This window comes from Protopterus annectens, chromosome 3.part0, assembly GCF_019279795.1.
Source record: "Protopterus annectens isolate FY-2018-M chromosome 3.part0, PAN1.0, whole genome shotgun sequence".
In the NCBI taxonomy this organism is placed as follows: Eukaryota; Metazoa; Chordata; order Ceratodontiformes; family Protopteridae; genus Protopterus; species Protopterus annectens.
Genome location: NC_056731.1, coordinates 99,539,872 through 99,558,208, shown reverse-complemented (window position 1 = coordinate 99,558,208; position 18,337 = coordinate 99,539,872). Strand labels below are relative to the sequence as shown.

The following is an 18,337-nucleotide window of genomic DNA, read 5'->3' as shown; positions in this document are numbered from 1 at the left end:
AGCCACTTGGCTTGGAATCCAGACTCTACTACTCAGGTGGTGGACAGGCTAGAAATGGTGTAGGAATTGTGGTGAGACAGAGGCTTCAGAAGTCAGTGAGGGATATCATCAGAATTAATGACAGACTCATGGCAATCAGACTCCAGTGTAATGATAGGACAGTATTCATAATCTCAGCCTATGCCCCACAGCAGGGTTGTGATAGTGAGGAAAAGAGTGCATTCAGACAGCAGTTGCAGGACTTACTAGATAAAGCAGGACAACATGAATTGGTGTTGATAATGGGTGACTTAAATGCATATATCAGGACAGACAGAAAAGGATATGAGGACTGCCTGGGTCCACATGGGTGGAGCAATAGGAATAAAGAAGGAGAAGCCATTCTAGACTTCTGTCTGGCAAATGGCTTGATAGTAGCCAACACATGGTTCAGAAAGAGAGACAGTCACAAGATCACATACAAGAGTAGCCAACATGCAACTCAGGTAGACTTCCTCCTAGTAAGGAAAAGGCACTGGGGTAGAATCCATGATTGCAAAGTCATCCCCATTGAAACAGTTGGTTCACAGCATAAACTAGTAGTTGCCACAATCAGCTGCAAGCAGTGGTCAGAGAAGGCTCTAAGGTCAACAGAGACCAGGCTGAAGACCTGGAAGTTGACTGGAGAGAAAGTACAGCAGTTCAAGGAATTACTCAGGGCTCTAGCACCCCAAAAAGAGGAGGAAATAGGTGGAGTTGAAGAAGAGTGGCAGCGCCTAAAAACAGCATGCGCTAGGACTACAGAAAAGATATGTGGCTGAGCCAGGTATAGAAATAAGGTACATAAGGAAAGCTGGTGGTGGAATGCAGAAGTGCAGGAAGTAATCAAAAGAAAGAAGGTGTGCAGGAAGAAGTGAGAGATTGAAAAGACTGACCAAGCTAGAAAGGACTACTGGTTGGCTAACAAAGAAACTAAGAAAGAAGTTGCAATAGCAAATAACAGGCATCAGAGGCACTCTATCAGCTTCTGGAAAGTGACTCAGTAAGGGGCACAAAGAAACTATACCAGGTTGCAAGGCAAAGACAGAAAGACAAAGAAGATAGTCAGACACCCTTCATAAGGGATTCCAGCAACAACCTGCTTACCAGCCCACAGGACATCAAAGGCAGACGGAAGGAGTATTTCCAGCAGCTTCTGAATGAAGAAAACCCCACAGAAGCGGTACTGCCCCAGAAACAGCCTACAATGAGAGTAGAAGAGGAGCCCAGCTTAGAAGAAGTAAGAGCAGCACTAAGGAAAATTAAGTCAGGGTAAGCAGCAGGCTCAGATGAGGTCATAGCAGATATGATAAAGATGATGGGTGAGCTAGGGGAGAAATGGTTCCTGAGGGTACTAATTGCAGTGTGGAGAGAAAGGCATATCCGATTCCCAGATGACTGGAGAATAAGCATACTTGTGCCAGGGTACAAGAACAAAGGGGACATCCACAACTGTGGACAGTACAGAGGCATCAAACTCCTACCACATTGCATGAAAGTTCTGGAGAGGGTGATTGATAAACGGAAACGCAGAATAGTAGAATGTAAGATGGGAGATGAACAGTTCGGATTCAGATCAGGATGCAGCACAACTGACCCGATGTTTGCATTGAGACAGATACTTGAGAAGAAACTAGAGAAGACGAGAGAGTCAAACTGGGATTTCCTAGACTTGGATAAAGCATATGACAAGGTCCCAAGAAAGTTGATCTGGGCAGTACTGCTGTGGTTTGAAGTCCCAGAAACATTGGTAGAATTAGTGCAGGCTATGTACAAGGACCCAGTGACTCAAGTACGAACAGTGTTTGGCCTCACTGAGGGGTTCGCAGTGGGAATGGGTGTACACCAGGGTTCAGCTCTGAGCCCACTGCTGTTCATACTGGTAATGGACTACATCAGCAAACAGGCTGGAGGGGTCAGAGCAACAAAGCTGCTGTATGCAGACGATGTGGCAGTGTAGGCAGACTCTGAGCTAGAACTTCAGCAAAGGATAGGAGACTGGAATGCAAATCTGAAGGCACATAGGATGAAACTAAGCACAGATAAGACAGTGGTAATGGCAGCAGATTGGGGAAATCAGAAGAAGCTGAGAATAGAGATAGATGGGAAGATAGTGGAACAGGTAAACAGCTTCAAGTATCTGGGAGGGGTGGTTGAGGAGAAGGGTAGTCTGAATGAAGAGGTCAAAGCTAGAATCAGAGGGGCTGCAGCCAACTGGCATATAGTATCAGGTGTAGTCTATGACAGAAGAATGCCAAAGAAGCTGAAAAGTAAGGTGTACAAGACAGTGGTGCGACCAGTACTACTGTATGGTACAGAAACCTGGGCAGTAAAGGCAGAACAGTTGAAGAAGCTAGAGGTGATGGAAATGAAGTGCCTGAGAAAGGTGGTAGGATGCACGCTGCAGGACAGGCGAAGAAATGAGGACATAAGAGCAGAAGCCAAAGTAGCTCCAATTGCAGAAAAGATCAAAGAGAACACATTACAATGGTATGGGCACATGTGTAGAAAAGCAGAAGACAATCTGGTGAGGGAGATTTTGGACAGACAGGAAGAAGGTAAGAGGAAGTGAGGGCATCCAGCAAAGAGGTGGATGGGTGGGTGTGAAAGAAAATCTGCGACAGTCAGGCATGAGTGTTGAAGAAGGCAGGAGAGTGGCACTGAATCGAGAGAGTTGGCAACAGTTAATACGATACCCCGACCCCATGTAATTGGGAAAATGGGGGATGATGATGATGATGACCAAATGACATTTGATAACCTTTGTTACACGTCCATAGACATAACTTTCTCGAATGACATTTTAATGTTTTGATCACAGCATGAACATCCATATTACCATTTACTAGTGCAGCATAACCCCTCTTGCTCATCCTAACCAAATAATCAGCATCCTCACCTCCACTCACTTATTTTTACTTGTCAAGCAGCATCCTCACCTTAGCTCACATACTTTTACTTACCAAGCAGCTTCCTCGCTTCCGCTCACTTACTTTTACTTACCAAGCAGCATACACACCTCAGCTCACTTCATTTTAATTATGAAGCAACATCCCATCACTCACTTTCACTCCACAACACATTGAATAACACATCCAACACCAGAGTGGGAATAGAAGAGGGACAAGCCTGCCCCTCTTCTCTGCCAACCAGCCTGACACAGGCAGTTCCCCCTCATTCACTCCAAAACCCTCAACAAACCCTTCAAAATCAACCTAAGTATACATTAAAGAGGTCCAAACCCAAATCATTCAGGTGTATCTCATCCTATCTGTACCAAACTAGATCCCTGCCATCAACATCCCAATGTCCTATCATATAAATACCTCACGGGCCATTGTTTGGCAACCTTCACACTATCAACCCTACCCCAACATACTTACCACAGTCCAGTATTCAGTAAAGTCACATTACCCTGCCTCCTGTGCAACTACACTAATTGCAGCTAAGTCCATCTTGACTGACTGAACTGCCTCACCTCGTTCGCAAGCCTGAATTAAATATTTTCAACAACACTCCTTCTCACCAAACTCCTTCCTCCTCAGGCAGATGCAACACAAACTTAATAAAATCTTGCAAAGCCCTAACATACACCTTCCTTTAAAAAGCTGCCCAGGATTCCTATACCAAATATCTGATCATTCTAAGCCAACATGACACACCTCATCTGGCAACACCACTGCCATAATGACCAAATGAAAATTAACCCTTTCCCCCCACAATTTCTCCTCTACACCTTCAATGCCAGCCAAACTGGAACTTACTTAAAACTGTCAACATCCCTTCTCCAATCATCCTTCCATCTTGCCGGTTAATGAGCCACAAACCATTCCAGATTGTTGCCTCTTATTTTGCTTCTGTTCCTCATATAAGTTGTAGTTTTCTGTCAGACTGTTGAGGATTGAATTTCATTAAATAATGTAAGGTGAGTTTCAGACTTCTTATCCTTCAGAAAATGCATGCTAATGCAAAACCTGCTATTCTAACATTTTTTTTATAGATTTTAAGAACAATATTTTAAAATTGTCACTGTTTTTGTGACTTTGTCTTCCTATTATTTTTGGCATTGTCCAGATTTCTTGTGCTAAGAGAGTGAGAGTCATAACAATTACTTAAGAAAATATATTTCTTACCTGTGCTTGTTGCGTTATTTGCATCTCTAGTAGTTAAAGTTATTAACGCAGTTTCTGGTCTTCCGTCTAAAGACAGAATGGCAAATGATTACATCCTTGCATTTTTGGGGAAAGAATTTATACCCATTAAGATTCATAGATTCATAGACTGTTACAAACCTAATGACCCAAGAGGCCTTTCTAAGTCTAGCCAAGTTTTCCCAAAAGAATAATGATGTTCTGCTTTCAAATAGGACATTGAGGGCCAGGCTTTTATAAGCTACCTCTGTCCATATGGGACAAATATCAATGGCAAATAATAATCTTCTGGCAAAAAATATACTAAGCAAGTAAAGTAAATAGTTATCCTGTAAGAGAATAAAATATAGCCCATGCTAGTTTTATATGAAAGATAATTGTCAAGTGCATTTTCCATAAACTTAAAATATTTTGTTCGCTAAATTGTCCTGCTTACCCCTATTTATACTGTCTCTGACCTTCTATTAATGGACTTTCAAGCACTGTAAAATGTCATCCAAAATTTGATGTTCCATTTATGTTTCCTGTACTGGCAATGACATTAGAGACGTAAGGTTTTCTAACATATTATCAGCTTGGAAGTGCTGTACTTGTAAGAGGCCTTACTTATATCTCACAGTATAAGGTTTGCACTTTTGTCCAAATGAATAATGGTCATGATTTTATGTAACATATCTGTGCACAATCAGTCTTGTACATTTCAGTCTTTCTTCAGTAAAATGTATGAGAAAGAGTATTAGGTTTGATTCTGATGCAAATTTAGGCATGTAAAATGAAACTCATAACACAGTGAAGTCAAATGCAATAATTTACTGATTTTATTATTTCACAACTTCATATTTTATTATGATCATTCTGAGAGGTGAACATAAATGCCAAGACACCTGCAGAAAAAATACGAATCAATATCTAGCCCATTTTTATTGATTTTTATTTTGAGTTCCTGACAAAAAAAATCAAGAAATGTGTATATTCCAAATAGTAGACAAAGTAATACACTAACAATGCTGTGTAATAACAAAAATAGCAAAATGAAGCTATACAGGTTACACTTTGTGTACAATATGTTACTCTGCTACACTACTGTCACTGACTACTTAATAATTATACCTCGCTTACACACGTGGGACAGAATTTGAGCTACACTTAAATTCTAAATCATGACTACTTTATTCAAGAGCACAACTTGCCTCCAGGCATAGGACAGCTTCATGTAACTACATTGCATGGTAGATACAACTTAAAAGAAATGGTGACTAACATATGAAAAAAGAATCTGTGTGCATAAGAACTAAACAGCCATTAATATTAACTATTAGCACTGCTATGTGGAATTAAAGAAGTGAGATATTACAGGGGTGTAATAGTTCAAATAACATTTTGACTACAGACCAGTATCTGCACACTTTCATGTTATTTAGTTTCTCACCTGAGCTGATCCACACATCACAACACAATTATTAGCACTGTTGCATAATTGATGCTAGGTTATATAAAGTTTTAACAGCCTCATTTTCATTCATACTTCCAGTGTATTTCACTTCAAGAGTATACATTTTTACAATTAATGTAAGGTGTAATAATTATAATCTTACAGTTATCATGAGGTTGTACAGGAGGCAAATAATCAAAAGCAATAATGTGCTTCCTCCAAAAGAAATGTAATTTTCCAGCAGAGATTCTTTTACAGAGTTACTCACCCATCAAATACTGTTTACAACTGGACATAGCCAGAAAATTATCCTGCAATTGCTCGTCACAATAAGTACAAATTTTGAAAACACTGAATCCTTATGAACTAGTATAAAAAGGGTACCCGTATACATTCTCTGTAAAAAGCATATGATGCTCCAAAGCTGGGGGCAAGGAGAGCCATGACATTAATTAAAGCACTGACTTCACCGAGGAAGAAAATATATCAACTGGCTGACCCACCTCATTTGAGGGCTGTCAAAATAGCTGACAAATCATAACTTATATCAGAAGATTATCTTGGGTAGGGTAAAGGGGGCAGACAACCCAGGTGCAATATGCTAGGGGTCATGACTGGCAGGTCTGTGTTTTTTTTTTTGTACTTTGTTCTCAGTGCATAAACATGCATGAAAGTAGACAGTGAACACTTAGGACATGGTGCTACTCCTAAAAAGAAAGTGTAAGAGATTGTAGACATGGCCTATTGTTTTGCTCCTCATCCTAATGTTGAGGAGTGCTACAATCACAGAATGGCAGCAAGTGCTATGTTTTGTTTGTGTGGGGGTGTATGTATGTATGCATGGGGGTATGGTATGCAGTCTGTGTATATACATATGTGTGTGTGTGTGTGTGTGTGTGTGTGTGTGTGTGTGTGTGTGTGTGTGTGTGTGTGTGTGTGTGTGTAAGTGTGGTCATGTGCTCAGCTGAAATTCATAGTAATATAAATTCTCCATTACTGAGATATTGCCCAGGTGGGACTCTGCATTGGTATGACTCCCAAAATGTTTCAGCAGAACAACACACTGTTGCAGTACAAGTTCCATGCTGTACTTATAGCTAGAAATTCTGGCTTTGGATTTGGTGGTTTTGAAAGTAAGGCCTGCCTGTCATCTTACCTCTCAACCTCTGAGCACAAGGAATCTAAACAAAGTCTGAAATAACAGGGGATGGCAGCTCAAAAATAGGGACAAATTTTAAATATTGCTCTTATAAACTTAGAAAGTTGTGTTAAAATATTATAACAATAAAATAAATAGTTTAAAACATAACATTTGACTATCAGACACAATAATTATTTACAATACATACATAGGCCTGAAATACTGTACAAAATATTTCCAATTAAGAAAAACAATTGTTTATAAAGACATAAGTGACATTAGAAAGAGTCCATTTGGAAAGTCATGATGAGAGATGAAACCTTTATCTAAGGATTGCTGATGACATTTTTTAGATAAATTGTAAGTTCTTTTGCTCTGGTTTCTTTAGATATCATTTCTTTTAACAAGGTCAGAAAATCTTCAATATTTGGAGAAATAACAGAATTCCACTTTCTTGTGATACATTTTCTAGTTACAGCTGGAATTGTCCATAAAAGATATGAATTGATTTTATTCATAATGAAACCTTTGTATACATTAAAACCTATTGTTTTGGTTAATGGAAATGAATCTAATAATAAGGCTTTAAGAAAATCATCAGTATTTTTCCAGAATTGTCTTAAGTTGGGACATTTATAAAAATATGAAACCAATCTCCTTTATAAGGTTCTAAACATTTCCAACAAATAACATTTTCAGATTTAGCTATTTTGCCTGGAGTTAAAAAGGTTCTGTGGATATATTTCCAGGTAGAAATGCTTTAATACTGAGCCCAAGATTTGAACTTAACAGAGGATAACATTTTAATTTTCTCCATCTGCAATAAGAAGAGATAGATTTAGTTATAAAATTCCAGTATTTAGAAGTTAAAGTGGTGTTATATTTTATTACAATACCATATAATTTGGATGTGATGTAATCAGTTTTAAAATTATTATGCAATACTTCAGATATATAGAATATTAAAGAGGGTTGATCTAGAAAAGATGAATTTTTAATAACTATGCAAAGATCTTGAGTGTAAGTTAGTATGCTTTGCAACAATAACCAATCTTGTGATGAAAACCATAATCTTTAATAAGCTGTTAAGTATCTAATATGTTTAGATCTTTTATAAAGTGTTGCCAGCAATTAAAATTCTTAACTTCCCATGCATTAAGAATGTTGAAATGTAATTTATCTGGAAAATTCTTTGTGAGTTTGAAAGGTGTTAGTAAATCAAACCAGATTTTAATATCTATATTAGAATTAACAAGTTTCTTGATGCTGTTGAAGATGTGGTTTAAAGAATTTAGCTTTGTATGTTTGGTAATATTATACTGTATAATATAGCAAAGGAAATGCCAAAATTTATTAGAAAGATTACTTAAAGGGAATTTTGTTAACAAAGTATTTTCATTTAATAATATAAAAATATGTAGGGATTTCTAGTTGGAACTGCACTCTGGGTCAATCCAGTATATGAGATCCTTAAATAGTATTGCTCTGATATATGTGTCAGTGTCTGGAAACTTTATACCACATTGATCCCATGTCCCAGTATGATGTAAATAAGCAATTCTATTCTTATTAGGATACTATAAAAATATTAATAATTTGTTTATATCTTTAATGAATTTATATCCATGAGAAATATCAAAAGCTGTAATAATGTATAGAATCTTTGGCAAAAGAGTTATTTTTATCAACTGTAACCTATCTTCAAATGAAATTAACATATTATTCCATTTACTTATATGATTATTTATTAAAGATATGATATTTGTATAATTTATTTATATTGTCTTTTCCATACTACTGCATAATACTATGCCTAAATAATTCAGGGAATTTATTCTCCAATTATGCTTTGATTTTGAATCTGTTTTTCAGCTTTTTAAGTATGATGTGCTTAGATTTCTGTTTATTAAAATGAAGACCAGAAAGTCTTTCTAAATTATTCATTATAGAATCTAATTCATACAAAACTGTTTTAGAGTTAGGTAAACTAAGGAAAATGGCATCAGCAAAAAAGTGTTAATTTAGAGTTATAATGATTATAAATATGAATACCTACAATATTTGTGTTATTTCATATCTGAGAGGCAAAGACTTAAATGGCAAATGTGAATAAAATAGGAGACTATGGGGAAGCCTTGTTTAGTACCTTTAGTTATGGGTATATATTTTGAAGTGAAAAGACCTAGTTTGACATAAGTTATTCTTATAAATAGTGTTTAACATAGAAATGAAAGAAGAGGGAAATGCTAGTGAAGTCAATATTCCAAAAAGATAGTCCCAGTTGACAGAATCAAAGGCCTTTTCTATATCTAAACTATCCAGTAAAGCTTCTTAATTCTCTATATTTAAAAATTCAATGAGATTAAGAATTCATTTAATATTATCAATTGTGTGTCTTTTGTAAATAAATCCTGATTGTTTATTTTTTATCAATTTAGAGAGTGGGACTTTCATTCTGTCAACAAATATGGACATGAAGATCTTACAATCATTGTTTAAGAGAGAAAAAGGTCTATAAGAGCTACAAAGTTGCGGGTCTTTAATAGTTTTGAGAATAGGAGTAATCAATGAATATCTCCAGGATGGTGAAATAATATTGTGAGTTTGTACTTTAATCAAAGTTTTGTGAAGTAAAGATATAATAGTTGAAGGAAATATTTTATACATTTCTATAATAATGCCATATGTACCAGGGGCTTTATTAGGTTTAAACTTCATAATTTTATCTTTAACTTCATTTATAAATATTTGCTTCTCATGATCTGTTTTAAGTTTCTCAGGGATTGCCTCTAAATTAAGAAAAGACAGTTCTGTGCCAAGAGCATTACTAGTTAGATTATTACAGTTATGGTGCTTGGTATAATGAAATCTGAAAGCTTCAAGAATGTCACCTTTGTTGGATACTGGGTTTGTTAGAACTTTCATGTAGCATGTTTATTATACTATTTGACTTAGAATTAATTTTGGCTCTCCCTGATAAATTGTGCATATGTTTTGGAGTTGCCACATAAGAATTTGATTTCAATCTTTTTAATGCCAAATTCATTTTATGTGTTAAAACATCCGATTATTTCTTGTTTAGTTCATCTATTTTCTTCTTATCATCTGACAATAGGTGTGCAAATCTGGATTTAATTGGTAAACATTGTAGCTGTCTATTTTGCATCTCTGAATCCCATTATTTTAATTTTTTTATACCAGGTGACAGTTTTACCATAAATGTAGACTTTTAGAGCATCTCAGGCCATTGCTATATTAGTATCAGCAATATGATTTACTTACAAGAAGAAATGCAATTATGTTAAAAGCCAATGTTTAAAGTCTGTGATTTTAGTTATATATGCTGGTATTCTACTTACGGAAATTATCTTAGTAAAATCAAGTTATAACTTAAGTGTGAGGCAATTATGATTGGAAAGTGGATATGGGAGTATAGAAAAAGATGAGATTTTTAATTTTAAGTCATTGAGAACTAGAAATCTATCTATTATTGTTTGGGTTTTGAATCTATGATATGTATAAAAAAACATAATGAGTTATTGTGTTTGGAATTGACTGCATCATATAAGTTGAGGGACGTAATCCATTTTTTAAAGAGTTTTGCTGTAAAAGTGAGTCTAAGTGGACCATTGTTTGTGGGGTCAAAGTGATCCAAGATGTAACTGAAATCTCTTTCCAGTATGAGATTGCCTTTATAAACATTAGTTATGAGATTAAGATGACATTTTGCTTTGTTACTCCTAACCTCAGAAACCAATAAAGATCAACAAATGTCCATATTCTGTTATTAAGCTTTAAAATAATAATGGCTAATAATCCTGCTGGATCTTTATACTTGTGTATGATTTGCAGATTTACAGAATTTTCTTCCATAAAATCTTGAAACCCATCATCTTGGATTTATATGAGGAACGAGCTAGTATTAAATATTATTAGGATTCCAAATTTTTTTTTCAGTAGATTTAAAATGTGTTTCCTGTAAAAATACAACTTGTGATTTATTAACATTTAAGTATCTTAACAAGTTTAACCTTCTTCTTGGATAGTTCAGACCATTAATGTTTAGAGCAGTTATAGAGAGTATTTAGGAATATAAGAAGGTTGATGTTTTGATCCCATAACTCTTTCTCATACATAAAAAAATGGGTATTTATAAATAAATATAGTATAATTGAAATGACATTAGTTATAATTGTAAGGTGTAGTTTCATGAATTCAGACCTAGCTAAAAAAAGGAAATAAAAAAGATGGTGTAAAACATATAATCAAAGAAAATTAGATTTTCCAAAATCAAACATGGAACTATAAAAATTCCCAGTCTAAGAGCTAAACTTAGATCTATCAAACTGCTACCCTTAACCATCATAACCATGTTCAGCAGCTCTAATAAGTCTTATATGTAAGACTTATATACCTGAATTAAATTAATCTGAATAGCTCTAACTATTGTAGATAGTAAACATTTAAGATATGGTTTCTCAAACATATCTATATCTATATATCTATAGCTATATCTATCCATCTATATCTATATCTATATTTTATATATATATATATATATATATATATATATATATATATATATATATATATATATATTATATATAAAAATTTAATCATAAATAAATCTCTTTGAGAGTATATAGGAGTAGAAAAGCTTAGGTGATCAATATAGATTATACTGACTAGATAAAGCAGGTTGCTGCATGCAAACAAGTTTAGTTTTTTTGATAATGTAACCATTTAATTTATTTTTCTTTCCAAGTATAAGTTTTATTGTTACTAGAGACTACTACACATGAACAAAAAAGAGGTTATGTACTTACCATAACTTTCCATATGAGTTGTTCATCTTGCCTTCATTCTTACTGATGGGTTTAGAGCCAATCCCTCGGCTTCAAGTCACCTCACTAAAAAGCTCATGGTCTTCCTGTAGCTCGAGGCCAAGTCCCTATCCCATGATGCATCTAGAGTTACCTCAGATCTTGTTTGCTGCTTATAACAATACTATATGTCATTCTCTCACTCCCTAAGAGAAGGTATAGAAGGGTTAAGCAACCAGGATGGATCCAGCATCTCGGTCTTCTAAAAGCCCAGCAGGGGGAAGGAGGGGGGATGTAAGAATGAAGGTGAGATGAACAACTCACAAGGAACATTATGGTAAGTACATAACTTCTTTATGTGAAGTTGTTCTATCTTGCCGTTCATTCTTACTAATGGGTAGCATCCCAAGACCATCTATCTCGGATGGCTCACCGGAGTATATTTTTCAGGACAGTGGATTCAAAGGAGGCCTTGTCCCTGGAGACCTTGTCAACTTTGTAATGAGTGATAAAGGTATGAGGTCTTGACTAAGTGGGTCCTGCACAAATCTTATCAATAGGATGTCTGGAAGAAAAGGCAGAGGATGTAGAAACTGCCCTGTATGAGTGAGCTTTAATTTTATGCTGCAAGGGCATATTGGCAGCTGAATAAGCAAAAGTGATACAATCAGATAACCATTTGGATAGAGTTGTTTTAAGCACTGGTATACCTTTCCTGGAGTCTGAAAAGGAAACAAAAAGCTATTCCAATTTCCTAAAATCTTTTGTTCTATCCAAGTAAAATCTGAGCTGTCTTTGAATATCAAGTTTGTGCAGCATGCATTCTAGATTGTTGGAATGATTGGGGAAGAAAACTGGCAAATCAATAATTTGGTTAAGATTTGTTTCAGTGCAAACATTAGCCAAAAAGGTGGGGTTTGTTCAAAGTGAGAGTCTGTCAGAATGGAAAATCAAGTAAGGAGGTTTAATGGACAACGCTTGAAACTCTGACATTCTGCGAGCAGAAGTAATAGCTATTAAGAAGATAGTGTTCCAAGGCAAAAAATTGAGGTCACAAGAGGAAGCTGGTAGAAATGGAGGAAGAATAATGCGGGAAAGAATAAAATTTAGATTCCATGGAGAATAGGGAGATTTCACAGGTGGTCTGAGATGGAAAGTCCCTTTGAGAAAGGCTTTGGATAATTTGTGTGACATAATATTAAATCCTTCAAATCCAAGATGAAAATTAGAAATGGCAGCCAGCCAAACCCAAACAGTTGCTGCTGCAGTTCCATTGTTGGAAATTATGGTCAAGAACTGTACAATGGAGACCATAGGGGCTTGGTAAGGATCAATAGTGTTTTTAGAGGCCCACATAGAGAATTTTTTTCCATTTGTTAATGTATAGTTTCCTCATAGAGGATTTATGAGAGGATAAGAGAATTTGCTTAGTCTCATTGGAAAGGTTATGAAACCTGGCTATGATGGGAATTGGAGCAGCCAAGCTTTCAGATCCAGGGACTGCAGAGAGGGATGAAGTTTCCCTGATGAGTGCATCAGAAGGTCCGGAACTGGGTCCAGAATCTAAGGGTCCTCCAAAAGATGAAATCGAAGAAAGGGGAACCAAATCTGATGAGGCCAATGAGGAGCTATAAGAATCATGGTCCTTCCCAGAGTTTTTGCTTTCTTTAAAACCTTGGGTATTAACGGGATTGGTGGAAATGCATAGAGGAGACCTAGAGGCCAATCATGAACAAGTGCATCCTTGGGGCTTCTTCCAGAGGGGGAATTAGGGCAAAGTACCTTCTGCATTTCATGTTCATGTAACTGGCAAAAAGGTCACAGCAAGGCTGGCCCCACTTGCATAATATCCTGTCCGCTATTTCTTTCTTGAGGGACCACTCATGAGGCAATAAAATTGCTCTGCTCAGCTTGTCTGTTGTCATGTTGGATTTCCCTGGGATGTTTGTTGCTAACAGAAAGTGCTGGGTGGATATAGCCCACTGCTATATTCTTAGTGCCTCGTGACAAAGGGGGTAGAACCTGGTTCCTCCTTGTTTGTTCAAGTACCAGACCACTGACATGTTGTCTGTCTGAATTGCAATTGTACCCAGAGGAAGAGAGTCTTGAAAATACTGCAACACCAAAACCCTCTGTCGTGAGGGTGGCATCTTCCATTATTGCCCCCTCCTCTGCCCCTAATGGGGGTTTCACCATTTGTGTCCTGAAAGGCTCCTTGGGCTTTTAGGAACCACATTTTCCCTTCTCTTTGACCCTTGGGGTAGGGTCTGGTAGGGGGGAAACGCACTCCAATGGCAGACAGAGTCTTTCCTTCCTGCTCACACCTGGTCAAAGTTTCCTTGACTTTGGGCCCGAAAAGAGACGAGCCCTCAAAAGGGGTATTGACAAAGGATGACTTGAAGGGCTTCATGAAAAAACATAAGCGCATCCAGGAATGCCTCCTAAGAGCAATTCCTGTACCTGCTGCCCTACTAATTCCTTCAGCTGCATAAGAAATGAAGCGCATGGATGAGTTAACAATGGAGTTGAGGGTAGCAAGCTGGGAGGCAAGTTGTCTGAAGCTCCTGCAGCTACTGTACCCTGAAGAGTATCTCCCAACTCTTTAAGGAGATCTATTTGTAGTCTTGTGAAATGGGTTAAGTAGTTGAGCCAACGGAGAGCAAAAGTCGCTGAACTAAAAGTGTGCTTCTCATATCTATCCATGACCCTAGAGTCTCTGTTACGAGGATGGATAGAAGAGGACGTTTCTGACATTTCCTTTTTGGTGGCTGCTGCCACCACCATGGCATCAACTGGCACACCATTGGTAAAAAAAGATTTGTCTAGGGGAGCAGATATAAACTTATTAGGCCTCTTAGGGACAGGCTCCATGGTATCCGGAGACTCCCATTCCCTTTGTGAGACCAGCTGCATCGGCTCATAGAAGGGTGGAGACATCCAAGAGGTGGAGGGCTGAGACACGAAAGCCTTCAGGAGAACAGACTCGTCTTCAGTAGGGTTTTTGGACTGCCAATCACCCCTCTGCCTAAGGATATCTAGTATCTCAGCAAATGAGATATTCTCAGAGGGGGACTATGGGGACCCTTCTGATTCATCCAAGTCTGTATCAGATGTCAGAGACTCCTGAGGGAAGTCTAGATGTTTCCTCTTACAAACTCTCTTCCTGGGAACCTCATCAGTGGGAGCTTCTGGTGAGGTCTCGGAAGAGCATGGACCACCCAATTGGGCTTCCTGAGGCTCTGAGTCTCTACATTTGGCCAGGATCTGTGAAGCAGAAGCATACACAGATGCTTTAGGGGAGGAAGAGGCTGGACCTGAGGTCAAGGAGATCTTAGGAGACATAACTCTCCTCATGGCTTCGAATTCACCCCTGCTCCAATGTGAAGGGACTGATGGATCCAAGAAAACCATCGATAACCCCGGCACCAGGACAGTGGGCTCCGAGCCTGAAGTAGGAGCCAAGCTCATCTGAGCCGAAGCCCCGAGAGGCAGAGTCAGAACTGACAAGTTGGTACAATTATCCTCCCTGGACCCAACCACAGAGTGTCAGCTGCTAGAGTCCTCAATCAGCACCAAGGATGTCAGAGTAAACAGAGATGAAGAGACTGGAGCAGACGTCTGCTCCGAAGGCTCCACAATCAACAAGTCTGACTCCTCTTGCTCCAGAGGACCAGTATGGCTCGGAGGAGGAAGAGTTGTAGCTGGCATAAGAATCTTCGGCTTCAAAGCCACTTGGGTCAGAGCCAATAAAATTTCTGCAAAGGCCGGCGCCTGTAACAGCTACTGCACCACATGATCCATGTTCAGATCAGAAAGGCTAATAGAGGACCGAGATGAAAGGACCAAAGGTGGAACCAATTGCAATACAGGAGACTTAGGTATTTTGGTTACTGGTTCCAGGACTGGGGACTGGCTCTGAAAAGCTAAGATGGTTGGCTCCAATGTCTGTTGAGCTGACGTTGAAGATTTCTTGGATTTTTTTTGTCTCAGAAATCTTAGAAGACTCTGAGGACTTGCTGGATCCATATTGGTCACTCAAAGCTTCTTGGAAACAGAGTTTCAGCAAACCCCTATCTATCAACTTCCTCTTTCTCTCCTGGAGAACCCTGGAAAAGAAAGAGTGACATATGTATCAGCTATCCTATAAAAATAATGTTACTAAACAATACATGCAATTAACATGACTGTCAATGACAGACAATGTTTTGGCCACATTTGGGGCATTTTTTAAAACCTGACTTGGGATATTTATCTTGATGGTCAGCCGTATTGCACCAAACACGGAATTAAACAAGATTACTGTCAAACAAGGACTATGAAAACTAAACAGTAACCAAGAGTCAAAAAGCCTTTGGAAAAAAAATCAGGCTAAAGTCACACACACACAGCAAGTATTTATCTAGAGACAGATAAATATTAACTATTACAGAAAGCTCTGTCTAAAGGCACACAATATCAAATGCTAAGCAGACTATACTAAAGTGATAAAGATAGCTGCAATTTCACACACACACTAAACCTTATCTAAATATTCTAAACTAAGCACACTCTAAACAAACCTTATCTAAATTTTTATAAACTGTGACAAAAGGTCACTAAGTAAGCACACTCTAAGTATAAGATAAAACACACTTTAAACTAGGCCTAGAAAAAAGGAGGCCAACTAGAGATTTATAAGAAAACACACCAGGGAAAGGGAAATAAACTATTAAGCTAAAACACCTTATAAAAGTTCTAAAACGAATATCTAGTTAAAGTTATTGAATATTAATAAGAAACATTTGTATAATAAAGGTTTTACTGGCCCGAGCTAGTGAGAACCTCCAATCTGTTGCAGCAGCAAACTAGATCTGAGGTAATTCTAGATGCATCATGGGATAGGGACTTGGCCTTGAGCTATTTGAAGACCTTGAACTTTGTAGTAGGCTGACTCGGAGCGGAGGGATCGGCTCCGAACCCATCGGTAAGAATGAGCAGCGAGACAGAACAACTTCACATCGTAAGTTTTAATAAGCATATGAGCTTTTAAGTATAAAATAAAATAAAGATATTCACTAACATGAAGCTGTATTTTCCATCTACACATTGTCATAGTTGAAATTAAAGACATCACTTTAAGATAAAAGCTACCTTTATGAGGCTTACTTTGTGTTAACCATAATGTAATAATTATAACCTAAATGAAGTATTTTGTGAATTTAGCTTGTGTTCTCACATTCTATCACTAAGTTTTAAATGTCGCTTCTTCCAAGGTTTAATAGAATCTCAATCCATACCTTCTTATCTCCATGAAGATGTACTTGTAATACACTTAAAATAAGCTTTTTTAATAAATAGTGTTTGACAAATAATGACTTACTGTAACAGTGAAATTTGGTCAAAGTAAAAGTAATACTAATATCTATGTATGGTAATTATAATTCTTTTAGATTCAGAAACTAATTAAACAACTTAAACAGAAATAATCTACATATATTTAACATAAAATAAGTATTTAAAGATATTTCTAAACAAATAAAAGGTGACCTTAATGATTTTTGTACTTTCAGACAATCTTGGCTAAAAACTAGGAAATTTGAAGCAAGGGATGCATCACTGAAGTTATTCCCCTCTCTTCCTGTGTGTTGCATCAAAAAATAAAATGGCCAGGGAGTTCCTCAGATAACATGGAGGAATCTGCATGGTTTAAACAGCTTGTGAGGCTCCTTGAGGTAAGTAAAGCTTCACCTCAGCCTAAGGAGGTGATTTTTAACTGTAAAACTTCAGTTTGAAAGTGTAAAGATAAAAGAAAATGTTAAAAATAAGTGTTGCGAATGTTCATGGCCATTTCCAGAGTATTTACATATAATGAAATACATTGGGGAGATAAACTCCCAACCCCAAGCCATATTACTTAAAAAAGCTTAATTAAACTAATAGATAACCACATTTCAATAGGTTAGGCTTGAATTATGCTAACTAATAAAGTTATATTATATGGATCATCTGTGTGGAGTTTGCATGTCTACCCCACGGTCGAGTAACATTAAAGACATGCAGGTAGGTGTAAGCGTGAATGGGCTTGCCTTCTTTGAAGGTTGGGCATCGGGCTGGCAACTCGACACCGTAAAAAATGCTGCCAATCATAAGCAGTCCGGAGTTCCACTGTGGCAACCCCTAACCGGGAAAAGCCTAAAGTCTTTATTTAGAATTAAGTAAAATAAATTTTTTAACAGAAGGAACCCCCCCCACCATGCTGCAGAAATGTCAAACACTCAGTTTTCATAGACATATGAATAAAATTAAATCAAAGTTACCTGTAATGAGCAGAGTTAGTTATCATTTCCATTTGATATTGCTTATTGTTATGAAAATACCGTAAGATCATGGTTGAATGGTAAAGGCAATAAGTGTTTTGACTGAAACATCTTGATTAAGATAAAATTACAGCTTGTCTGACTGAATGTCTATTTTATCAAAAGGAGATAAGAGTAATTTATCAGAAGATGCTTTGAGATATTTGTTGGAATTTACATTTGTAGTGCCAGTCTTTGGTTTCTTCTTTTTTGTATCTGTCCAAGTGTTTTTTTCCCAGCATATCTCTTTAATGAAGTGGAAGAACATTCTATAACTTCATGAATGGAAATTATGTCACTGTTTTTAGAATGGCAGACGTTTCATCTGTATTATTAAATGTTCTTATTCCATTGGAAAGATGTATTTTGATTCTTGCAGGGTAAGTTCTGCTTTAAAAGTTTAACAAGGAGCTAGCATTTCTTCCACATTTTAAGAA

The 18,337-nt window shown here is 37.1% G+C and overlaps 1 protein-coding gene across 1 annotated transcript in view; it reads right to left on the bottom strand.

Moving 5' to 3' along the window:
* Positions 1-18,337, bottom strand: part of LOC122796770 (CMRF35-like molecule 9) — a 456,752-nt gene that overhangs the window by 339,876 nt on the left and 98,539 nt on the right. The window contains exon 4 of the mRNA XM_044065499.1: positions 4,152-4,217. Coding sequence (XP_043921434.1) covers positions 4,152-4,217 — 66 coding nt within the window. The remainder of the gene's footprint in view (positions 1-4,151; positions 4,218-18,337) is intronic.